The 24,859-nt window shown below is 42.9% G+C and overlaps 3 protein-coding genes across 7 annotated transcripts in view; all 3 read left to right on the top strand.

The window, feature by feature from the left end:
* The first annotated feature begins 296 nt into the window (after positions 1 to 296).
* On the top strand, positions 297 to 8,822 carry zbtb17 (zinc finger and BTB domain containing 17). Of its 3 annotated transcripts, none has more exons than XM_020459038.2 (15): positions 297 to 479; positions 2,078 to 2,307; positions 2,566 to 2,742; positions 2,937 to 3,254; positions 3,342 to 3,431; positions 3,635 to 3,897; positions 4,111 to 4,253; positions 4,630 to 4,930; positions 5,067 to 5,154; positions 5,461 to 5,577; positions 5,755 to 5,875; positions 5,949 to 6,079; positions 6,397 to 6,669; positions 6,859 to 6,948; positions 7,203 to 8,822. In XM_020459038.2, the coding sequence occupies exons 2-15, from the start codon at positions 2,103 to 2,105 to the stop codon at positions 7,556 to 7,558; spliced, it is 2,673 nt and encodes an 890-aa protein (XP_020314627.1). In that variant the 5' UTR covers positions 297 to 479; positions 2,078 to 2,102; the 3' UTR covers positions 7,559 to 8,822. The 3 variants fall into 3 exon arrangements, with proteins under 3 accessions (XP_020314627.1, XP_020314628.1, XP_020314629.1); XM_020459039.2 differs by lacking the exon at positions 297 to 479 and adding an exon at positions 926 to 1,285; XM_020459040.2 differs by lacking the exon at positions 297 to 479 and adding an exon at positions 1,320 to 1,752.
* Positions 8,823 to 9,130: 308 nt separating this feature from the next.
* Positions 9,131 to 14,399, top strand: ddost (dolichyl-diphosphooligosaccharide--protein glycosyltransferase subunit (non-catalytic)). Its single transcript, XM_020459293.2, has 11 exons — positions 9,131 to 9,461; positions 10,026 to 10,136; positions 10,243 to 10,329; positions 10,441 to 10,544; positions 10,744 to 10,838; positions 10,954 to 11,047; positions 11,179 to 11,327; positions 11,465 to 11,612; positions 11,787 to 11,907; positions 13,642 to 13,748; positions 13,874 to 14,399. Exons 1-11 carry the CDS (start codon positions 9,134 to 9,136, stop codon positions 14,021 to 14,023), a joined length of 1,494 nt encoding a protein of 497 aa, XP_020314882.2. The 5' UTR covers positions 9,131 to 9,133; the 3' UTR covers positions 14,024 to 14,399.
* A 318-nt stretch (positions 14,400 to 14,717) lies between these two features.
* The window catches only part of plekhm2 (pleckstrin homology domain containing, family M (with RUN domain) member 2), a 29,857-nt gene continuing 19,715 nt past the window's right edge, over positions 14,718 to 24,859 (top strand). Inside the window, exons 1-8 of one of the 3 annotated variants that reach the window (XR_004205137.1) lie at positions 14,718 to 15,539; positions 16,650 to 16,756; positions 16,875 to 16,984; positions 17,407 to 17,506; positions 17,611 to 17,698; positions 17,949 to 18,114; positions 18,581 to 18,634; positions 19,864 to 20,137. Coding sequence is in view for 2 of the 3 variants with exons in the window: in XM_020458740.2 (XP_020314329.1) it covers positions 15,480 to 15,539; positions 16,650 to 16,756; positions 16,875 to 16,984; positions 17,407 to 17,506; positions 17,611 to 17,698; positions 17,949 to 18,114; positions 18,581 to 18,634; positions 19,864 to 20,137 (959 nt within the window). In the remaining variant the exon portion in view is untranslated. The remainder of the gene's footprint in view (positions 15,540 to 16,649; positions 16,757 to 16,874; positions 16,985 to 17,406; positions 17,507 to 17,610; positions 17,699 to 17,948; positions 18,115 to 18,580; positions 18,635 to 19,863; positions 20,138 to 24,859) is intronic. The other 2 variants (XM_020458740.2, XM_020458741.2) reach the window with 2 other exon arrangements.

Here is a 24,859-nt window from a genome sequence, read left to right as displayed (position 1 = left end):
GTTTCATGTTTGTCTATTCATGCATGGCTCAGAAGACCTAGGCCAGTGTCAGAAAAAAGAAAAAGTGCACACCACTAAATTTCTATTTTCTTACCCCTTTCAAACATTTACACCATTGTTTTTAGTATGTCATTATGAGGATTAAAATAACATATACAAGTTTAGGCACAACGTAGTAGTGAAAGAAATTCTTACTGTGAGAACCATCTTGAATACGACCAGGTTTAGTGCGCCATCACATGGCCATTTTTTAACACCATTCCACGCTCAGAAATAAAACTGCGCGTGCGCATTATGTAAACTATCCACCCGGCCACTATCAATCGATCAGAGAGTGGAAGATGGCGGTGAATCGAGTCTTTGGGGCTAGATCGATCACCGAAAAACTCGATTGAACGAATTCAACGGATTGTGAGAAAATATTACCAAACAACAACATAACAAGCGTTTGGAGTGGAGAAACCTGCGATTATTGTGAGGTAATTTTAATGCACTCCTTTTGAAAGATGGCGTATGCTTAAAGTACAGAACGAGGCTCTAAGGACTAGCAGAAAGAAAGGCCTCTCTATAGCCAAACGCCATCTTGTTTATCCAAAACATGCATGTCTAGACACGCTAAATTAATCCCGGATAGCGAGGGTAGAAGGATATAGGATTCGTAATCAATCTTCTGCATCGTCAAAAAATAAATTCATGAAATTCCTTAAATTACAAATTATTTGCGAACCATTGGTATACAGTCTGTCGCATCGATGGTTAATCTAGGACTTTTAAACAGTCAATTGTCGATATACGCCAACCCTGGCTTCTTTTGATAAGTTTAATATTGCATTGCTATATTTTTTTAAATTATAAAACAACACCATAGAGTACCACAGAATGAGTCATATTACCCATAAAACCTAGCAGTCAAACAGGGAAATGGTTCCAATCGTTTTCCCCATAATGGATTTTAGAAACATTTCAAATAAGAGCTGTGATTTGTGTAGGCTTACCCAAGCGTGACGTTTTGATCTCTCTAAGGTGCCTTTTATAAATATTGTAACGACCCTGGGTTTATAAGCGCGGAAATCGACTCTGCCGCACGAGCATGCTTTTGCGGCACAGTCGATAGCGCACCGGACCTCTGGCTAGAAGGTCGAGGGTTCGAGACCTGCTCCCTGCTGTTTCATTACAATATATTCACCACCCAAAAAATAAATGCTTATTATCTGCTAATAGGGCTATCATAAAAAAACTACAAATGCCATGATGATCTGGACGAGACTACCAAATCAAAGCAATGGTAAGAATCTCTGGATTAACTATCTGTTAGCAAAATTTAGTAATCAATAAATTGGCACCAAAAAAATATATTGACAATTCTGTGAATGGTCATGTGCAAGTTTTAAATTGACACAATACCTGTTAGAAAAGGCGTCAGCTAGAGATGTCTACTTTAATACTAATTAGCATTTTTGAATCTGAGAGTAAATAGAGACGAATATATTGATAAGAGTCACCTTGTCCGAGAGAGTTATCAAAACATCATGCCAGGGTAAGCCTACGCCCCTATTTTAAGTGTTTCTGAAGTCCCTTATGGGAAAAATTAATGGTGGAAATACAATTGGAACTGTTTCCCTGTTTGACCGCTGGGTATTATGAAACCTCCACTGTGGGGCTCTATATCTTGTGAGCCCCGATTATTTAGTTGTCAGGAAATGTCAAATTATTAAATTACATACGATAAATGCACTGAGGAATAAACCAACCGTGAGGGATTATATCATAATTATTAGTCACATTTTAAGTGAGAATCAAATTGTATTTGTCACATGCGCCGAATACAACAAGTGTAGACTTTACCGTGAAATACTAACTTACAAACCCTTTCCCAACTATACAGTTAAAGAGTAAGAAAATTAACAAATAGAAAAACAAAATAGTAACACACAATAAAATAGCAATGATGAATCCCCTCTCCAGACATGTTTTTGTTTAAAGTTCCAAACATGTAGGTTAGTTTGACAGTGGTAATGTGTTGCCTCACCTGCTTGACTAAGTCCAATACAACTGTAACCCTATCCACTCTCAATAGCTTCCCAAGGTGCCCACTCTCCAGGATGGACTTTCCCTGGCACAGTGGCAAGGTTTTGGAACAGCTCAATCACCAGCGTCAGCTGGGCCTGCTTTGTGACTGTACCTTTGTGGTGGATGGGGAGGACTTTAAGGCCCACAAGGCTGTGTTGGCTGCCTGCAGCGCCTACTTCCGCACCCTCTTCCTGGACCAGAAGGATGTGGTGCACCTGGATATTAGCAACGCAGCAGGTACATAAGCCTTTCCCTGGTTGATGAGTTAGGATTTCTGCAATAAGTGGATGTCTGCTGTTGCCCCTAAAAGCCTTGTTGGAAAATGATAACACTATTATGAATTATGGTATTCCCCACCTAAGACAAAAATATATGGAGGGAAAACACTGAATTATTTTCTTTACCTTAATATCCAAGACCATGTTCAACATCATGCTTAGGTTGCCTGCCTCAGTCACAGCAGGGCTCATGGATCCATCCCTGTGTATTCTGCAGGTCTGGGCCAAGTCCTTGAGTTCATGTACACGGCCAAGCTGAGTCTGAGTCCTCAGAATGTGGAGGATGTGGTGGCGGTAGCCACGTTCCTGCAGATGCAGGAGATAGTCAATGCCTGTTCTGCCTACCAGTCTCTGGCAGTCTCCACATCCCAGACAACACAATACTTAATTGACCGTGAGTACAGTACAGATCAGTTCACAAACAGCGGTTATTAGTACACAGTCATTAGCATGCTCACTTTAACAAGGCCACTAATGTTATCAGTACATTTTTTGGGACAGCTGAAGCAAGCACACTGATTTTCTTCAGGAAATTGACCATTTCTGGTTAATATTGTTCTCACCCATTATTTCTTCCAAACCATAAAGACAAGATTGAGGAAGGAGAGCAAAACACGGAGAAGGAGCCGTCAGAGACACGGTCACATGATGAGGAAATCCCAAACCCCTCAGCAGAGGATGAAGGGCCAAAGGGCTTTCAGGAGGACCCGAAGGAGACCACCCTGGACGATGGCCAGATTTCCAGAAAAGCCCCAGACAAACAGACCCCGGGGAGAGGAAGACCCCCCAAAACCTCCACCTACGCCACACAGAGAAAAGCTGCAGCTGAAAGTGAGGAGGTGGAGAGCACCGCCAAAGATGTGCCTGAGTTTCAGGATGACCCCTCGGATGCGGACTACACGCCCAGTATGTGAATAATTTGTCTTCATACTTTTCATTGATGATCTGTATGTTTGATATTGCTGTGCTGATGAAGATTTATTTTGTACTTAGAGTTGCCATTCAAGTCTGCAGCCTGTAGGTCTTACATGAGCACCAGGAGAAGAAGGACACGGAGAGCTCCTCGACGCAACCTCTCACAGGGTAAACAAACAGATTGACTGACCTTCCTAGGAGTAATTACAGATCTGCCATGACTGGATAGGTTAAAGCTACCTTGCTTTCTCCTATCCAATCATATCGGATCAGTGACTACTTCAAGGAAGGGAAGATGGAAGGCTATATTTTCTAAATATTTGACTGCAGTGGGCCACAGTGTCTGATGGTTATGCAATTCCTATTCATAGATAATGACTCCAATGAGGGGAGTAGCGCACCAAAGACAGTAAATGAAGAGAAAAAAGAGGTGGAGGAGGGCGAGCTGGAGGAGGACGAAGAGGAGGGAGGTGGTGAAGAAGAAGAAGAAGTAGAAGAGCAGGAGGATGAAGGAGATGAAGGAGATGACGGCCAGGGGACAGAGAGCGGAGAGGAGAGGAAGCAGCTACGGTTGGGTGCTGTCACCGACCGCACCGAGTCACGGTCCTACGGCTCTGTGACTCACAAGTGTGAGGTGAGAACCGCGTGCTTGTTTATGTGTGTGGTTACTTTGCACACTGTGATTAAACATGGAAATTATTGGCTTGAATGTTTTTTCATGATCCATTCCCTATTAGAGGACTTATTGTTTTAAACTGTTTGTATATTGTCCTATAAAATGGAGGATATTTATACTCATGTAATTGTGGGTTGCGCATTTCTAACTTACGTGCCATGTATTTTCTAGGACTGTGGAAAGAAGTTCACCCACACGGGGAACTTCAAGAGACACATTCGCATTCACACAGGAGAGAAACCTTTCAGCTGCCGTGACTGCCACAAGGCCTTCTCAGACCCGGCTGCCTGCAAGGCTCACGAGAAAACACACAGGTTCGTATCAAGCTCATCACCTGTCTTTCTCATGGGCATAATGACAAACCAATCCCTTTGTCCTATTTCTGGGGCCTTGTTGATGTTCTCTTTGCAGATCTGATTGGTTTACTTTCTCATTTTCGATTTGCTTGAAGAGATCTACCTTCTCTTAATGTTCAAAAACAAGACTTTGTATGAACGAGGCGATTTGTGCAACACATCCCCTTGTAACTTGTTGATAATAACGATGATCAAATTGATAGTGAATTAAAATCAAGACAGTCATAAAAATCTGAGTTTCATTACATCAACATCCTCTCGAACCTCTCAACACCTGAGTAAATATAAGTAGCTATATCTTACTTAAATATATCTAATGTCTGTCTCTCCGTAGCCCCCTGAAACCTTACTGCTGCTCCTCATGTGGGAAGAGCTACCGGCAGATCAGCCTGCTCAACTTGCACCGGAAGCGTCACACGGGCGAGGCCCGATACAGTTGCAGAGACTGTGGCAAGCTCTTCACCACGTCTGGCAACCTGAAGCGCCACATGCTGGTGCACAGCGGCGAGAAGCCGTACCACTGCGACTACTGCGACCGGGCCTTCTCCGACCCCACTGCCAAGATGCGCCACCTGGAGACCCATGATGCCGACAAGGGCCACAGGTGTCCGCACTGCGACAAGCGGTTTAACCAGGTTAGGACCACTACTAAAACACAACTACACTGATAATGTTGTAGTGTTTTTGTACAACCCTGTATATAGTTTCTCTCTATCCTTGCATTGAAATGTTTAACTGTACTCTAACCTGGCTATTCCTCTGTTTGGACAGACTGGGAATCTAAAGGCTCACCTGAAGATCCACATCACAGACGGCCCTCTGAAGTGTAAAGAGTGTGGCAAACAGTTCACCACCTCGGGTAACACCAGACTAGATGAGAGGTGGACTTCTGGGCTTGTAGTCATTAAGCGTCTCAGAGAGTAGGAGTTCTGATCTAGGATCAGGACCTCACTGTTCATGTAATCTTATTAATTATGATCTAAAAGGCAACACTGATTCTAATTAATAAGATTGCATGGGAGGACCTGATCCTAGATCAGCACTCTTACTTTTACACACTTTATGAACACAGGCCCTGGTCGCTCTCTGTGTTGAGATATATATATATATATATAACTAGTCTCTGGTCTTCGTATTGGTATATAACTGTAGTTTTGTTTCCCAGGGAATTTGAAGAGACACCTGCGTGTTCACAGTGGGGAGAAGCCCTATATCTGTATGCACTGCCAGAGAGCTTTCTCTGACCCCGGGGCGCTACAGAGACACGAGCGCATACACACAGGTAACAGTCCTAGAAATGGATTTATATGACGGTTCACATTTACCTCATGCTTTGTACTGTGTAGCCTTAACATGTGTGTAACATAAACATGTGCAAAAATAACAGGAAATGCCTGTGCAGTGCATCATTGGTTAGAGACTGTATTGTAACTGTAGTGTGTGTGTGTGTCTCCTGTAGGGGAGAAGCCGTGTCTGTGTCTGATCTGTGGGAAGGGGTTCACCCAGGCCAGTTCACTCATTGCTCATGTCCGCCAGCACACCGGAGAAAAGCCCTATGTCTGCGACCGCTGTGGCAAAAGGTAAACACACACACACACAGTATGATCCTATTGATATAACATAGAGCCGTTTATGTCCTCTCTCCGACTTCAGGTTTGTCCAGTCCAGTCAGCTGGCCAATCACATCCGTCACCATGATAACATCCGGCCACACAAGTGTCACATCTGCAACAAGGCGTTTGTCAACGTTGGGGATCTCTCCAAGCATATCATCATTCACACAGGTAGGAAGTACCATTGTGAGTGAGCAGAATGTGAGGTTCCCTGGAAGTAGTGGATATTAATGTATTCCACACCCTTGGCGACATTGACAGAAAGCAGATTTTTTTCTGGTTTTCAGGGAAACAGTATTTTCAACCTAACTTCTGTTTTCTCTGAAAAACGGAAGTTGGGGCTCTGCTCAGGCATCTTTCTATGTCTGCTACTGTACATTAGGTTAATGGATAGTCAAAAAATAGTACATAATATGTAAAAAAAATAATGGAATATAGGTATATTTCCAGTGAAGAAAACAAAGCATTTTCATCCCACCATCCCCTAGGAGAGAAGCCCTTCCTATGTGACAAGTGCGGCCGCGGGTTCAACCGCGTTGACAACCTGCGCTCCCACGTCAAGACCGTCCACCAGGGTAAGGCCGGGATGAAGCGCCTGGTGGTTGCCGGGGGCGACAGCGACGACGGGGGTGACGGGTTTCACGGTGGGTCGGCCTCAGAGATGGACGACAACGAGATCAACATCGTCACCGTCACCACTGAGGACATCGTCACCCTGGCGACAGGGGCCCTGGCTGGCAGCTCTGTGGCCCAGCTGACAGGTCAGACCGATAGCATGCTGGGTAATGAAGTTCAGATAGGGGGAGGAGAATGGTGGTATGCAGTGGATGTGACTGTAATAGGAATGAGTTGAAAGGAATGTGGCTGTGTGAGAGTAAGAAAGAAATGGACTCGGAATAATGAAGAAAATTCTCCTGTTGTGCGTTTCTATGGATTCTGTCTGTTTCCAGTGGTGCCTGTGGCTTCATCGGTCTCAGCAGACGAGACGGAGGCTCTAAAAGCAGAGATCACCAAGGCTGTGGAGAAGGTGCAGGAAGCAGGTGAGACTGGCCAACACAGCTTTGATCAGCTATTACTATTCATCACTTGGATAACACGGAATGTAATATCAGTATTTTTTTGTTTATTAATTAGACCATTTTTAAAAAACAGGCACACATAAAACTTAAAAAGCCATTCATGCACATGAATAAAGTCATTGAGGATAACACACAATAAAGTCTGGGGCTATAGATGATACTTCCTTATACACATACTGTACATCCTCACCATCAGTCTTCTCTGTTCTTCCCAGACCCCAACACTCAGATCCTGTATGCGTGCGACTCGTGCGGTGACAAGTTCCTGGATGCCAGTTCGCTGGCCCAACACGTGCGAATCCACACGGCCCAGGCCCTGGTCATGTTCCAGGCTGACTCGGACTTCTACCAGCAGTACGCCGCTGCTGCAGGAGCCACCGCCGTGGGGGAAGTTGTTACCACAACCTGGCAACCCACCTCCGAGCAGGTCATCCAGGGAGGGGAGCTCGTCTTCCACACCCGTGAGGCCGAGGAGGAGGAGGGGGGAGAGGTGGTGGCCCAAGCTGACTCCCAGCCGGAGGGGAAAGATGAGGCTGGAACAGAGGGAGAAGAGATGGAGTGTGAGGCTTAGGGAAGAAAAGTACATAGAAGAACTGATTATATCTGGTGTGCAATGACACCCCAAGTTACAGTGCGTTGAGTGAGTATTTAGTCATAATTTTTGACAATTTCCTGCCCTGTGTGGGAAAAGGAAAGTAAGATTTCTAATCACGAGTTTACATAATCGTCGCAATTGTAAATGAGAACTTGTTCTCAACTTGCCTACCTGGTTAAATAAAGGTAAAATAAATAAATAAAATAATCATTAATAGAGATTTATAGAGATTTAGCAAAGCATTGTCAGCCTCTTCTGACATAAGTTCCCCTAATTCTAGAATCTCTTTAGACGATAGCAGTAGTATGTAACATGCTATAGTCAATTTTGCACTGTATGTTTAAAATGTATATTATAAAATATAGAAATGGGCTATTCATTTAGAAAATCGTCATGCGGTATATCACAGGGCAGGAAGGTCAGTTGATACATCACACCACTTTTGTTTTTCTTCTCCCTGACAGTAAAAAACAGATAGGTAGTAAAATATTGCCTACAGATTCCTGCCTTGTTTTACTGAGATAGTGTAAATGTTCCTCTCTTAGTTTAGGTATTTTAGTATACTTCATTGAAGTATTTTCATTAAAAGCACAAGTGTACATAAACGATTGATAGACTACTTTGTGTAGTGCTACTAGCATTTTGAGTGAGAAGGACTTGCTAGAAATGTTGTTTCTCTTTCACATTGCACGTCCATGGTCAACAGGCAAACAATGTAAATGCTGTGCACGTTGACGTTTGTTCTATTTCCTACTAACCTATTATAATTACTCTTTATGGAGATAACTGAAATCACTTCCTATTGGTGGGATCCATATGAGAAATGACAAGTTGTGGATTAATTCCACAAGTTGACAAGATTATTTTCCAATTGATCCCTGTGTAAATCATGAAACAGCCCTTGACTGTCATTCCTCAATGATTTGTAGCACTGACTTGGCAGGTATTAAGAAGTCATTAACTGTATGTATGCTAGCCTATATTAGCATAAAAATATGTTTCCTTGAAAAAGCTTAGTTTAATGGCAGCAGGAACACCTAACATTGCATACCAATGTGTGTAGATTATGATTATATTCAGTCCTGGTTGATACTAGGTCGTGCAAATCTTTTTTTAGTTGAACAATACAGATTATGACATACACCTTCTGTTTTAAATTAAATCAATGGCTGATTAAATATGGGGGGAGGGGGAGAATGTATAAAAACTGATCAATAAAGACGGCTACATCAAAACAGAACTGAGCTGCTCGTTTTTCCCCCCTTCACTGTTAAATGTATGTGGTTGAACCTAACACCGCACGTGTTCCTTGGGTGAATAAAAAAAGTTCAGTAACACTTAAAACTGACCGGCATAATGCATTATATGTTGCATATTGGGACAAGAATGTATGACCCACTTGTGTCTTTAAATTATGATTATGCACAGTATTGTAGATCATTTATTGACAAAAAAATACAAACAATTAAGGATTCGCACAGATATTATAGAAAATCACACTCCTTCATAATAAAATAAAAGTGCCCTGATCGTGTTCATTGTCAAACTTGAATGCACGGTGGACGCGTTCTTGTGTGCGATTGGCTGAATTCTGAGGCTAAAGGTAGGTTTACTGCTAAAGCTGACGTCGGCTTATTTCCCAAAATGGCGCCGCGGACATCAGACATACAAACGAGCCGGGGTAGTACTACGTTATTATCCAATAAACGGACCGTAAGCATGGCTCAAACAAAATCCAGACTGTTGGGAAACAATTGTATTTTCTTCTTAACAATATCGTCTATGATGCACATGGCATTGGCTGATGGAAAGACACTCGTTTTGTTGGACAACCTCAACATAAGAGACACCCATTCAATCTTCTTCCGCAGTCTGGCAGGTGAGAAGGAATACTCATGCTTTTCTCAATCATTGATACTTAGGTAGCTAGTGGTTTCGCAATATTACATTAAATAACAACAACGTGTTTTCATTCATTGTTTTCGTTCAGATATTAATCTAAGTTAGCGCTCGTATCTGTCCACTACTAGCTAGCTAATCTTAACAAAACTAGCTAACGTTGCGTAGGAAAAGGTGTCACTGCTGGGGCGTGTGGCATTGATTTTGGTCAAATAGTACCTAGCTAGCTCCCATTGTCGATGTTGAAGACGAAGATGGCTCGTATCTGTCCACCTGACGATGTTAGCTTTTTGCACTAATTGTGATTGTATTGTACTGCTGAGCTACATCCTGCACATTTTACAGACCTCACTGCGCATGTGCGGTTACATGACGTTTCCAAAATGTATATCCAAGGCAATACACACTTTTAATGCAAGCATCCCTCAAAGTAGTGCATTCTTTATATGCACTAGAAATGACTGGTTAACAGCATATCCTAGGGGATCAAATGTGTAACGCAAATACATTTGCAGCGGGCTCATGTAGCTGTTTCTTTTTGCAGATCGTGGTTTTGACCTTACATTCAAGACTGCAGATGATCCTTCACTTTCCCTGATCAAATATGGCCAATTTCTCTATGACCACCTCATCATCTTCTCCCCATCTGTGGAAGGTTAGTTAATATTGCAGTTGAACATTTTTGTGGCATTTCATAACTTTACTCAGTGACTATTGTTACAAAGTTTAAACTATTCAATGCATATTTTTTTTCCTTTAAGACTTTGGTGGCAACATCAATGTTGAGACCATCACATCATTCATTGATGGTGGAGGCAATGTCCTGGTGGCTGCTGGCTCTGATATTGGTAAGTGCAAAGATGGATTATTCTTCCATGATGCATGTAAAAACCACACTTGGCTTCTTCTTTATTTACACTGGAACAAGTGCCATTGTCTTGTCATCTCTTTTGCCCTAGGTGACCCACTTAGAGAGCTGGGCAGTGAATGTGGGATTGAGTTTGATGAGGAGAAGACTGCTGTAATTGACCACCACCATTACGATGTGTCAGACCCTGGTGAGGTAAGTGGAAGACATGTAGATAACATTCTAATGTGAACCTTTAAGCTGTACTTTTTGCAATTGCTTATAGAGGCACTGTTTGCACATCTGTCTGGTAATGTAAACTTCTCAAGAAAATGTGGCTTGAGTGTCCATTTGAATTGCAGAGCACTTGAGGTGGGTTATGATCATAAGATGTAACTGTTTTTCTTTCCCCTAGCATACCCTGATTGTTGCTGATCCAGAGAATCTGCTGAAGGCTCCCACTATTGTTGGGAATCCCAGTGACAAACCCATCCTCTTCAAGGGTGTTGGGTGAGTCTATCATTACAGTGGAGAACAATTATTTGCTCTTAACAAGGGTTATTACTACACTGTTATTGGGTTGTTTCCCATGGTGAAGGATTGTCATCTTCTCCCCATCTCCCAGCATGGTGGCAGACCCAGATAACCCCCTGGTCCTGGACATCCTGACTGGCTCCTCCACATCCTACTCCTACTTCCCTGACCGGCCCATCTCTCAGGTAATACCAGCACTGTTTCCTTCCTTATCAAACATTCTCCTTTGAAAATGTAATAACTTATGTGCATGTATAAGGTGTTTATCCCTGGAATGTTATATTTTGGTCGACACTATGTTCTCCTTTCTGGACAGTACCCCCATGCTGTTGGAAAGAACACTCTTTTGATTGCTGGACTCCAGGCCAGGAACAACGCCCGTGTGGTATTCAGCGGCTCACTGTACTTTTTCAGCGACGCCTTCTTCAATTCAGCTGTGCAGAAGGCCACACCTGGCTCCCAGAGGTAACTCTCTCTCCTAGTGCTTTTCATCATCTGCTCTGCAATTGCCTGCCCTACTTTTTCACTTTAATTGTCCAATAATCACCCTTGTATTTCTAGAAATGGAACTGTTTTAATTCCTGTCTTTCACCTCCTTGAAGGTACGCTCAGACTGGGAACATGGAGTTGGCTGAGGCTCTGTCCCAATGGGTGTTCAAGGAGGCCGGCGTACTCCGGGTGGGAGCTGTTACCCATCATCCTGTGGGCGAGAGCACCCCTCCTGCAGCCTACACAATCACAGACCTTGTGGTGAGGCACTCAAAGCCATGATTTAATCTATGATGACAGTATTTAGCTATTTTTATGTTTATTTAACGGACATTCAAAGTTGAAAATATGCCCGTTGAGCTCATGAGTGAGCATGAAGATATTTGTTTTCATCAAGTGGCATGGCATTGTTTCTGTCCCTTACTTCCGACACAGGAGTACAGCGTTGTTATTGAGAAGCTGTCCAAGGGCAGTTGGGTTCCCTTTGACGGAAAAGACATCCAGCTGGAGTTTGTGAGAATTGACCCCTTCGTCAGGACCTACCTGAAGAAAAATGGTATGAATATTTCAGACATGACCAATGTTCACTTTAAGCAGTCTGTGAAAAAATACCTGCCCCTGCAGAGATGCACAAAATTCAACTTCTCTGAACTTGACTTGATTTTCACACTGTTAGTTTACAATATTTTTTTGCTCACCGTTTCCCTCTACTGTGGTAATTGTGTTCGACTCAATATCAGCCCCTTTCAATGCAACATACCGAAATAAAGCAAACTATGAAATATTGTTTTTGTTGTAGGCAGAGTGCATCGAAATGGGGATTCTACAGGCACGAGCGACTGCAACTTACGAGTAGCCTAGATGCGCTTGTTTTCAGATCAAGGTGCAGAGCCCGTGTGCATGTATGTTGATATTCTTTGCTAGTTAGTGAGTTATTATCCCAGTTATAGCTCGTTTTTGGTCCGCAATGGAGTGATTTCTGCCTACAAAATGTGTACATTTCCAGCCATCTTTGAAAAGTAAGTCAGGGGCAGTATTGTATTTTGAGATGGGCTTGAAGAATCTAATGGGCAGAGGGTAGCATACATTTTTTTCTGATTCTCTAATATAATGTTATGGGAATAATGAATATAGGTGGTTTCTTGCATCATACAATACATTTTCAGTCACATACTTGTCTGAAGGGCAAGTGGCTAAAAAGGTTCATGTCAAGCTCTGCATAAAGTTTTTAAAGTCTCATGGAATGTAGGCCTATATTGAACGCCACACATTGGCGGCTACTGTAGGCTGTGTCATAGAATAGCTGTTTTTCATGTGAAAATGTTATGGGATGCCTTTTCTCAACAAAAAAAATATTTTTATGGTAGGCCATTCTGATAGACTTACATTATGATCAAATAGCCACTGTAGCTTAATTTGCCACTGTTAAAATGGTAACTTAGTGGGTACAGGCTCAGTGTAAACGCATGTCGGACGTTGCACAAAATGTTCACAACATTCAAGTTTCTGCTCAGCAGACCTGAAATATGCTCATTGCTGGCAAAATAAATAGAGGGAACGTTGGACATTAAACTTTTTCCATTATTATTTTCTGTTGTAATTCTCACGAGGCAGAATAGTTTTCCAATAACCCAAATCAAAGAATTGTATTCAAAAGTGTGCATCTTTAAACTTTCAAAGTTCTACAGCTGCACCATTAAGAGCATCTTGACTGGCTGCATCATTGCTTGATATGGCAATTGCTTGGCATCCGACTGCAAGGCACTACAGAGGTTAGTGCGGCTCAGTACATCACTGAGGCCAAGCTCCCTGCCTTCCAGGACCTCTTAAGGCCTTCCTCTGATGGTGTTAGAGGAAAGCCCTAAAAATTCAGACTCCAGCCACCCTAGTCAGACTGTTCTCTCTGCTACCGATACATCAAGTCTGGAACCAACAGGACCCTGAACAGCTTCTACCCCCAAGTCATAAGACTGCTAAATAGTTAACCAATATCTGCATTGACACTTTTTGCGCTAACTCTTTTGACTCCTCACATATGCTGCTGTTACTGTTTTATCCATCCTGTTGCCTAGTAACTTTATCCCTAACTATGTGTACATAGCTACCTCATACCCCTGCACATTGACTCGGTACTGGTGCCAAGTTATCGTTACTCATTGTGTATTTATTAGTGTTATTTCTGCATTGATGGGAAGGGCACGTAAGTAAGCATTTCAACTGTTAGTCTGCCCCTGTTTACGAATCATGTAACTAATACAAATTAATTTGAAATGTTTTTTTTCCTTAACAGGAGATAAGTACAGCGTCCAGTTTAAGTTGCCTGACGTGTATGGAGTGTTCCAGTTCAAGGTGGACTATAACAGGCTAGGCTACACACACCTGTACTCCTCAACTCAGGTGAGGGAACTGTTACATTTAAACATGTTTTGTAATGGAAGGTACCTATCACACTATAAGATATAACATAATATAGTCCTGAACTGTAAGAGGCTCATTTGCTAATGTATACATCCTCTCCATAGGTGTCGGTGCGACCCCTGCAGCACACCCAGTATGACCGCTTCATCCCCTCTGCGTTTCCCTACTACGCCAGTGTCTTCTCTATGATGGGAGGACTCTTTGTCTTCAGCATAGTCTTCCTTCACATGAAAGAAAAGGAGAAGTCAGACTAGGGTGATAAATGTGTATTAGGGGAGGGCTGGTAGATGATGGGGGTGAAGGTTCTTGGTTGCTTAAATTGTCTGTCAGAGCCTGCAAAAAGAGTTGACAATTGTAATTGTTGCTTCTCTATTGGTTGTGGGGGCATTTAATTAGGGCTTTGCAGGCCAACTTACTCAGCTTTTGTACAAAAAAAATAAAACGTTCATGTATAAAATAATCACTTAAATTATCTGTGAGCATTCTAAAATTAAATTGGGAATTGGATGTTGTTGCGTCCAGATCTCAATATCAGGTGAAGCACTTGTTTGGAAATATTCCATGAATTAGTTTTTTCCCCCACCCACTTGTACGAGGATTAAAAACACATTGATATGGAAATGCACTGAATATTTTAGTTGTCTTATAAAATCTGTTTCTGTGGTAAGTCTAACATATTTTCAACTACTAGGAAGTTAAACAAGTCCTTGAAAGTTACATTAAAATGTTGACATGACATTATTAGTCAATAACATATCCTTTTTATTTTTTTATTTTACCTTTATTTAACTAGGCAAGTCAGTTAAGAACAAATTCTTATTTTCATTGACGGCCTAGGAACAGTGGGTTAACTGCCTGTTCAGGGGCAGAACGACAGATTTGTACCTTGTCAGCTCGGGGGTTTGAACTTGCAACCTTCCAGTTACTAGTCCAACGCTCTAACCACTAGGCTACCCTGCCGCCCCCAGGACAGGGCAGAACATATATTACAATTCATTTTTTTGCGAAAATATATCCGTTCCCACATCTGTCTACAATCATTTTGTTGGTGTGTCACGAGCTCATTGACAGGCGGTTAGTGACGTAGAACTTGGAATGGCTAGCTGCTGAGCTTATCATTGTCAAGAACTTATTCCTCCACTAGACTAAACATTGGGCCTGACCTTGCTCATGGTCTCGCAATTTCACAATGATAAGTTTATCTACAGTAAAAGTAAGTTTGAAGAAGTGTATATATTAAAGGACAATTCGGATATTAAAATACTGGGTAGCTAGCTACACCGAAACTACGCAACCTATGACAGCGGGAGATTCATTCTCTAGCGCTAAGGTAACGCGTTGGCTAGATAGCTAGCAAGCTAACGTGTTAGCTAGTTTAGTTGAATAGTCATTCGAAGCGTTTCCGAGGCTAGTATTGAGACCGTAGCTAGCTAACGTCAGCTAGGAAACTAGTCAACGTTAGTAGCTAGCACTGGCCACGGTCTTGTGTGCTAGTTTAACTACGGAAACGTTAATACAGTAACGTTATCGTTACCTAGCCAGCTGCTTGCTTGATGGTTTATGTTGTGTGCTAGCCAATTACTGTACCAGCATTAAATATATATGGCTAGTTAGCTTAGCTATTAGTTGTCTAGCTTTGAGAACATCAACAGACCACATCGAGACTTCTGGGAATCAGCTGACAGCTGCAGGCAGCCAAGGAGACCAGTGATGGATCAACTTAAAGTCAAGGACCGAATATTGGAAAACATTAATTTGTCTGTCAAGAAGGTAAGTTTGATATGTCTCGTAAGCACACATTCTTCATGCTAGCATGATTAGCTAGCTAATTTATTTGAAGACTAAACATGAGTATTACCCTAAGTTACGTAGCAGGCGTAAAAATAAACGCATGCTAGGATAAGTAGGCCTGGTTCATGAAAGAAAACAGTTGATGACTGTAAGGTCCTTGAACATTGTTTAGTTAGCTAACAAATATGGATTAAGTATATCAACATGGGTGTTTTGTTTACTAGCTAACGTCACTAGTATTGTATTGGTTAGTCGAGTCATACAATGGCTGGTGAAAACAAAGCACAACAGCACTAATCCTGCTGCTGCCTGACTGCCGCATATCGATACTGTCACGTAATAAACTTGCTTCTAAAATTATTTTTCATGGTCGATTCAGCAACCCTTGGGTAGCTAGCTAGGTCTATTTGAAGGACAACATATTGTTGCTAATTTTCCAAACACATTTCAATAAACTTGTTTCAGATAAACATGAGTACTGTGAAAACATTGACATTCAGTATTTGACTTCTAGGTGTCTTCATAAATTAGGCTGAACCCTGTTTGAATGTTGACATTCACCCTTTGCATAAACCTGTGCAGTGTGGTAACATTGAGTCCCATCCTTCCAAATTATTTGTGCTGTGCCAGACGACCACTGCTTTATAGACCTTGCCTGATATGATATTCAAATCATCTTCTGCCTATATTTGGTTAATTCCTGTCCCCAGTCTGTCTCGTGGTCACGTTACCATCAGGGGACTGGAATTTATTACATTTCCACATTCCAGTATATTCAGTCAGTGCTGTTTAACTGGTCTTTTCTGAGGTGACGCACAAAAGTCTGATTAATTTAAGTTAGTCATGGTAATACCATTTAGGGGATCAGATATACTGTAGCAATTTAACCAATTTCAGGCTCCATACTTCCATCAAAGCCTATACTGTATCCTCAGACAGACATTGCACAATCATGCTTGTCAGCTGTCAATATTTGATGCATGTGGTACTCCTCTGAGGGTCTCATGACTGGGGAAGAAATCACCATATTTCTAGTTTGGCTGTGGGCCTACTCACATCAGTTCCACCTGTTTTGTGCACTGACTGCAGTTGCAGAGTTACTTTGCTGCCTGTGAAGATGAAACCCCAGCCATTCGGAATCACGACCGGGTCCTACAGCGGCTGTGTGAGCACCTCGACCATGCACTGCTCTATGGGTAAGAAGACTGAGAGAGACCAATCTTCTCAGTACTTTGATACATCCTAACTCTGACATTGTCTGTGATTGTACGTTTTGAACTATGTTCTTCAACTCTCCTGTTTTGTGCATTGCAGGCTGCAGGATATCTCCTCAGGTTATTGGGTCCTGGTTCTACACTTCACCCGCAGGGAAGCGGTCCGGCAGATAGACGAGCTCCAGCACATAGCAACCAACCTTGGGCGAAGTAAGAACACAATTTTCACCACATCTTACGCACACATTCACATCAGTCTTGTGGGCAACTTAAGAGACAAACATTTCATAGTAGTAAACACGAATACATGCCATTTCTGTAAATAAATTCATACACTCCCATTTACTGTCATAATGTGAGTGACATTTGTTAGTGGTTTGGCAAATGTAAGTTCCTCTTGTGTCACATGCCAGAAATGTAGCACAAGACTGCTGTTATTTGAGGTCAGGATTACAGTAATTACCACTGTGGTTTGCACATGTTTGTTTCTCTTTTTACAGAGAGGTTTCTTTGTAGGTATACTTGTTTGACTTATTTGCAAGTTCAGACAGGAAAGAAAGAATAGAGGGTGCTTGTAAAAATTATCTACTTATGCCCATGTCCCTCGTACTGTCTGTTGTGTTTCTGTGCAGGTCGTGCCTGGTTATACCTAGCACTGAGTGAGAGCTCCTTAGAAAGCTACCTCCGTCTCTTCCAAGAGAACCAAGGATTGCTGCAGAAGTATTACTTCAAGTGAGTCTTCTGACCTAAAGAGCATCATATTATTCCTTTTGACTAATGCGTGTAGCTACTCTCCTTATTGTAAATACACCATTTGCTTTGAATCTCTCCCCCAGAAATGCATTGGTATGCAGCCATGATCACCTCACGCTCTTTCTCACTTTGGTGTCGGGACTGGAGTTCATTCGCTTTGATCTGGAGTTGGTCAGTATTAAACCGTTTTTTGAAACCATTAGAATTCACATCAATACCCCTAATTTACAAAAGTCCAACAGTTCAATGTTCAGGCTTTATTGTAACAAAAGAAGGTACAACTTGGCTTAACCAAAGAATGTAAACAGAGTACATGGTTGGTGTGTAAAACCCAATAAATAATTCAGTCAAAAAAGAGACATGTATAATGTAATATCAACAACACTCTCAAACCTCCATTGTTTTGTTTTCTGGGTGTTAGGATGTCCCCTACTTGGACGTGGCTCCCTACATGCCGGAGTACTACAAGCCCCATAACCTTCTGGACTTTGAGGAGCGTCTCCCAAGCTCGGACAGCCTGTCCCTGCACTCTTTCACCTCCACCAACCTGGAATGGGATGACAGCGCCATCGCCCCGTCCAGTGAAGGTCGGGGGCTCCACCTTTCTCTTTCTTGCTTTCTCTTTCTTGCTTTCTCTTTCTCTACCTTGGTTTCAGTCTCCACCCACTCCGTGTTATGCGGTCCATTAGCCTAATTCATAGGCCGGTGTGTCAAGTAATGGGGTGTTGAAGCTGATGTTGGATCGATCAGGTTAACCCGTTCATGGGTTATTACGTATAAATAATAGTCTAGTGCTCACATTGAAGTGATTTTTATTGAGCACCCAACACAGTATGGTGTGAATGTTCTCATACAGTATCTCTCATCACTTTTCACAAACCATCGAGTCTTGATTTTTTAAATTGTAGTTTTCTGTCTGCCTTCCCATACCTGTGTCTGTTATCATCATGTGTATCATATTTCTCTCATATGTCATGTTTTCAGTGTGTGCCATTGTCTCTTCTCTCTCGGGCCTTCCTGTTCTAATGTTGAGTCTTATCCCTCCTTTTTTAGATTATGATTTCGGTGACATCTTCCCCGTGTTGCAGCCAAGTGCAGACTGGGAAGGTGGGACATGGTTACCCCTCCCCTATCCTCCCTCCCTCTCTGTCTCCGTCCTCACCTCTCTTGCCACCCCCTTCCCCGTCTCACAGCATCATGCATGTCCTCCATCCCACTGTGTGTGCTGAATGCATGCTGGTCCTCTGTGTGTGTGTGTGTAGCCAGTGGTTTAATTGGAGTATCTTAATTACAATATCAATACTGATAAAGAACAAGCAGCTATCTAATGCTAAGAGGGAATGGTAGAGAAAGGAATCAAAGGGCTTTTGATTAATCTACTGCTAGTTTCTTGGGAAGTCGGCAAAATCGATTGGTAATCCTTTTACACTTCTCTTTGAAGACACTACTGAATCAAGCATCACTCCTTAATATCATTACATTTGTAGAGTACAACAGGAGGAATATCATAATGATGCCTAGATGTTAACATCTTTTATGTATATATAATTTTAGGGGCATTTTGTGCTCACCTTTATGCAATAAATTATGATGTGGCACTATTGCCAACATTTAATACGATTTATGGCCAGGTAAGTTATTTTCTAAGTAGAAATTTGTATGCACTGGTGAATTGTTAGATGTTGACGATCATGTTTTAATGAACCACGCAACATGTTTCTCTTTGAAGATGTGATCCTAAAGCTAATGCAGCATTGATGTGGAATATTACTAATGAGAGCTGCATTGCCTGATGAAATGGTACTCACTCTGTCTGGTATCTACTGGCGTATATGTGGAATATTCTCTCTTTCTCTTTGTGGAAACATTGGAATGCATGTATTTGGTCTAGGTTCAACCCAGCCTTTATAGCTTTTGTCACCAACTTTAGTGTGTAGCACTGCATTCATTCACTTGACATAGGCTAACTCGTTTAATTTAAGTATAATTTCTCCAAGCAAGTCCTGGTATGTTGCATTGATTGACTTCAACAATATCAATTAGGCACCTAATTTGAACAGATAATGAAACATCCTAAATCAATTTAATAAACACTTGTGCCCTTATGTATGCTTTATCAACTATATTGTACAGTAAGCTATGGTAGGATGGTTTAGCCAAGGCCTTTGTCGCTTATGTCTGTCTTCCTGCCTGTGTGACCTTCTCACCCCTGTCCCAGCCAAAGCACCAGTATCTATTCTCATTCATTTAAACCCAGAGTGTGTTCAGTAGCCTGTGGCATACTGTACGTGTGACTGTTCTGCTATTCATTTGACTGTGTGTGTGTCCCTCCATAGAGGGTGACCTCACCGACCCAGTCAGCTGTCCTCGCTCAAATGCCTCAGACCCTCAGACGGTCTTCAGTGATTCTGTGATTCTCCGGGCAGCCGCTGCCGTCATCACAGTGAGGGGAACGCCACCGCCCCGCAGCCCCACCTTCAGACACAACCCCTTCAACGAGTACTCGGACACCAACACCTCGGCTGACATTACACCCGTCCACACAGCCAGCTGCCACCACGACACCAGGGACGACATGGAGTGCATCAGCAACGAGCTAGAGGTTATCAGGTACAGCACACACCCCTAACATTAGCCTCTGTGGCTAAAACTACATGGGAATTAGCCTAGTTAGGTGGTTATCCTTTTATGTTACCCATACTTTTCTCAGCCTCAACACAGAGCTTGGAGTTGTTGAATCCAATTGGCACATTATCACTTAATCTCGATGTCTGTAAACTAAAGTTATCAGATCAACAAAGCCCTCGGACACCTGACAAGGCCCAAATCCCTGTCATTCGCATGAAGAAGAGACGGAAATATCGGGGACGTAGGTCGGGGTGCCTTGTCATTAGAGGCGGATTATCAACTAAACGTTGGATCCTTAAAAGGCACCCCTACCCACTATTAGCCAACGTGCAATCATTTTAAAATAAATTGGATGAGCTCCAATCAAGACTATCCTACCAACGGGACATTAAAAACTGTAATAACTTATGTTTCAGTCGTGGCTGAACGATGACATAGATAACATACATCTAGCTGGGTTTTCAGTACATCGGCAAGATAGAACAGCTGCCTCCGGTAAGACAAGGGGTGGTGGTCAGTGTCTATTTGTAAATAACAGCTGGTGCACGAAGTACCAAGTACTTAATATTAAAGAAGTCTCGAGGTTTTGCTCGCCTGAGGTAGAGTATGTCATGATAAGCTGTAGACCACACTATTTACTGTAGACCACACTATTTCATTTAACAGTTTTCATCTATATTTTTCGTAGCTGTCTATTTACCACCATAAACCGTTGCTGGCACTAAGACCACACTCAACAAGCTGTATAAGGCCATAAGCCAACAAGAAAATTCTAATCCAGGGGCGGTGCTCCTAGTGGCCAGGGACTTTAATGCAGGGAAACTAAAATCAGTTTTACCTAATTTCTACCAGCATGTTACATGTGCAACCAGAGAAAAATAAAAAAAACTCTAGACCACCTTTACTCCACACACAGAGACGTGTACAAAGCTCTCCCTCCCCTTCCATTTAGCAAATATGACCATAATTCTATCCTCCTGATACCTATTTACAAGCAATAACTAAAACAAGAAGTACCAGTGACTCACTCAATACAGAAGTGGTCAAATGATGCAGATGCTAAACTACAGGACTGGTTTGCTAGCACAGACTAGGAATATGTTCTGGGATTCTTCCGATGGCATTGAGGAGTACACCACATTAGTCACTGGCTTCATCAATAAGTGCATCGCACGTACATTCCCCAGCCAGAAGCCATGGATTACAGGCAACACATGCACTGAGCTAAAGGGTAGAGCTGCCGCTTTCAAGGAGCGGGACTCTAACCCGGACGCTTATAAGAAATCCTGCTATGCCCTCCGACATACCATCAAACAGGCAAAGTGTCAATACAGGACAAAGATTGAATCGTACTACACCGGCGCCGATTCTCGTCGAATGTGGCAGGGCTTGCAAGCTATCACGGACTACAAGGGAAGCACAGTGGCGAGCTGCCCAGTGACATGAGCCTACCATACGAGCTAAATGACTTCTATGCTAGCTTTGAGGCAAGCAAAACTGAAGCATGCATGAGAGCATCAGCTGTTCCGGACGACTGTGTGATCAAGCTCTCTGTAGCCAATGTGAGTAAGACCTTTAAACAGGTCAACATTCACAAGGCCGCAGGGCAAGACATATTACCAGGACGTGTTCTCCAAACATACACTGATCAACTGGCAACTGTCTTCACTGACATTTTCAACCTGTCCCTGACCGAGTCTGTATTACCAACATGTTTCAAGCAGACCACCATAGTCCCTGTGCCCAAGAACACCAAGGTAACCTGCCTAAATGACTACCGACCCGTAGCACTCACGTCTGACCGTAGCCATGAAGTGCTTTGAAAGGATGGTCATGGCTCACATCAACACCATTATCCAATAAACTCTAGACCCACTCCAATTTGCATACCTCCCCAACAGATCCACAGATGATGCCATCTCTATTGCACTCCACACTGCCCTTTAACACCTGGACAAAAGGAACACCTATGTGAGAATGCTATTCATTGACTGACTACAGCTCAGCATTCAACACCATAGTGCCCTCAAAGCTCATCCCTAATCAAAGGACCCTGGGACTAAACACCTCCCTCTGCAACTAGATCTTGGACTTCCAAACGGGCCACCCCCAGGTGGTAAGGGTAGGTAACAACACGCTGATCCTCAACACAGAGGCCCATCAAGGGTTGCGTTCTCACTGTCCCCCTGTACTCCGTGTTCACCCATAATTTCATGACCAAGCACGACTCCCAACACCAAGTTTGCAGCCGAGACAACAGTGGTAGGCCTGATCACCGACAACGATGAGACAGCCTATAGGGAGGAGGTCAGAGACCTGGCAGTGTGGTGCCAGGATAACACCCTCTCCCTCAACGTGATCAAGACAAAGGAGATTGTAGACTACAGGAAAAGGAGAACTGAGCACGTCCTCATTCTCATTGTCCACATCACCAATGAACTATCATGGTCCAAATATACCAAGACAGTCGAGAAGAGGGCACGACAACACCTATTCCTCCTCAGGAGACTGAAAAGATGTGGCATGGGTCCTCAAATCCTCAAAAAGTTCTACAGCTGCACCACCGAGAGCATCCTGACTGGTTGCATCACTGTCTGGTATGGCAACTGCTCGGCTTCCGACCGGAAGGCACTGCAGAGGGTAATGCGTACGCACAGTGCATCACTCGGGCCAAGCTTCCTGTCATCCAGGACCTTTATACCAGGCGGTGTCAGAGGAAGGCTCTAAAAATTGCCAAAGACTCCAGCCACCCTAGTCAGGTACCGCATGGCAAGCGGTACCAGAGCGCCAAGTCTAGGTCCAAAAAGCTTCTACCCCCAAGCCATAAGACTCCTAAACAGCTAATCAAATGGCAACCCAGACTATTTGCATTGTTCCCTCCCCATTTGTACGCTGCTACTACTCTCTGTTTATTAGCTATGCATTTTCACTTTACCTCTACCTACATATTACCTCAAACAACCTGTGCCCCCGCACATTGACTCTGTACCGGTACCCCCTGTATATAGCCTTGCTACTGTTGCTCTTTATTTATTTGTTATTTTTCCATTTTCTTTTTACTTCAGTTTATTTGAGTAAATACTTTCTTAACACTTATTTTTCTTAACTGCATTGTTGGTGAAGGGCTTGTAAGTAAGCATTTCACTCAGGGATGCACAATTTATCGGTGAGCATATCGGAATCGGAAGATATTAGCTAAAAATGGCAACATCGGCATCGACCCGATGTCAAAGCTGACGTGCATACCTATACAACATAGGTAGATGACGTAATGACGCCACGAAAAGTACAGGGCTACACAGAACAAAAGCAGAGAAATACTAAGCACACACTTCCAACAACTAAAGAAGTTCAAGTTGAGCAGTCATTTGAAAGAATAAGAACATTTCAGCGAGACAACTCAAAGTCAAAATCCATTAATGCCAAGATAATGGAATTCAATGCCCTTGACAATCAACCGTTCTCTGTCGTGGATGATGTTGGCTTTCGTCGACTGGTCGGGCACCGGTACAGACTATCAAGTAGGTACTATTTTTCAGATGTTGCCCTACTGAAGTTATACAGTATTGTTGAAACACATCCATGAGCTACTTGCTATGTACGTCCCTGCTATTAGCTTCACGACTGACATTTGGACCAGCGATGTCAGCCCCATGAGCATGCTGATTCTGACAGCACAGTGGGTCGGCGAGGATTTCGTACTGAGAAAAGCCGTATTGCATGCTCAAGAATGTGCTGGTTCTCATACCGCTGCTGCCATTTCAATGGCATTTGTCCAAGATGGCATAGCAGTCAGTCGTCCTTTGTACTCGTCTTGTCGTTTCCCGTGTGTGTATATATATTTACATCTTTCTTCGCATATCTTTTATATATTTTCTTTTCCAAAAACTCAACTTCAAAACACTCTCCTGCAACCCTCCTCACCAATTTGAAAAAAAAGGTATTATTTACCTCAAATCTGAAATCTACAATAGAAGCTAGCCAGAAGCTAGCCAGTTTACTGGCTAACGTTAGTATTCAGCTAACCACGGTTGATGGTCATCAGCTATCCTTTAGCTCAAAAAGCTATCGCCAGTTTTGAACAACGCGACTCAGACCAGAACATACCGGACCTATTTTTCTCTCCATATCCCCGGATTTCAACCGAAAGCTCTGGACATTTACACCTGGATCTCACAGCTAGCTAGCTGCTATATGTGTGACTATTGGCTTACGTCGATCCCGGAGCAAACATTAATATTTCTGGAGCTAGCCAGCTGAAGAGTTCCATCTCAGCCACTCCTGGGCTACAATCACCTATCCGGACCCGTTTTACTGCCGATGCGGAGCCCCACTGGGCCTTCACGACTGGATGACTGACGTTATCTGCCCGAGGGAGTTATCCAACTGGCCCCTCCGTCGCAACGTTACCTGAACCTAGGTTTACCTCCACTGTATTCACATCCTACCATACCTTTGTCTGTACATTATACCTTGAAGCTATTTTATCGCCCCCAGAAACCTCCTTTTACTCTCTGTTCCAGATGTTCTAGACGACCAATTCTCATAGCTTTTAGCTGTACCCTTATCCTACTCCTCCTCTGTTCCTCTGGTGATGTAGAGGTGAATCTGGGCCGTGCTCCACTCCTATTCCCCAGGCACTCTCTTTTGATTACTTCTGTAACCGTAATAGCCTTGGTTTCATGCATGTTAACATTAGAAGCC

Source organism: Oncorhynchus kisutch, linkage group LG24 (genome assembly GCF_002021735.2).
Source record: "Oncorhynchus kisutch isolate 150728-3 linkage group LG24, Okis_V2, whole genome shotgun sequence".
Classification (NCBI taxonomy): domain Eukaryota; kingdom Metazoa; phylum Chordata; class Actinopteri; order Salmoniformes; family Salmonidae; genus Oncorhynchus; species Oncorhynchus kisutch.
The sequence above is the reverse complement of the archived record's forward strand: the minus strand, read 5'-3'. Positions and strand labels throughout refer to the sequence as shown.

What these genes read in the sequence shown, in the direction of transcription:
- zbtb17 (XM_020459038.2), top strand. Translation starts at nt 2,103, where the DNA reads ATGGACTTTCCCTGGCACAGTGGCAAGGTTTTGGAACAGCTCAATCAC. An exon ending in GGATGCGGACTACACGCCCA is followed by an intron (nt 3,255 to 3,341) that starts GTATGTGAATAA and finishes TTTTGTACTTAG; the next exon opens with AGTTGCCATTCAAGTCTGCA. An exon ending in CAAACAGTTCACCACCTCGG is followed by an intron (nt 5,155 to 5,460) that starts GTAACACCAGAC and finishes TTTGTTTCCCAG; the next exon opens with GGAATTTGAAGAGACACCTG.
- ddost (XM_020459293.2), top strand. Translation starts at nt 9,134, where the DNA reads ATGCACGGTGGACGCGTTCTTGTGTGCGATTGGCTGAATTCTGAGGCT. An exon ending in CTTCTCCCCATCTGTGGAAG is followed by an intron (nt 10,137 to 10,242) that starts GTTAGTTAATAT and finishes TTTTCCTTTAAG; the next exon opens with ACTTTGGTGGCAACATCAAT. An exon ending in GGCTGCTGGCTCTGATATTG is followed by an intron (nt 10,330 to 10,440) that starts GTAAGTGCAAAG and finishes CTTTTGCCCTAG; the next exon opens with GTGACCCACTTAGAGAGCTG.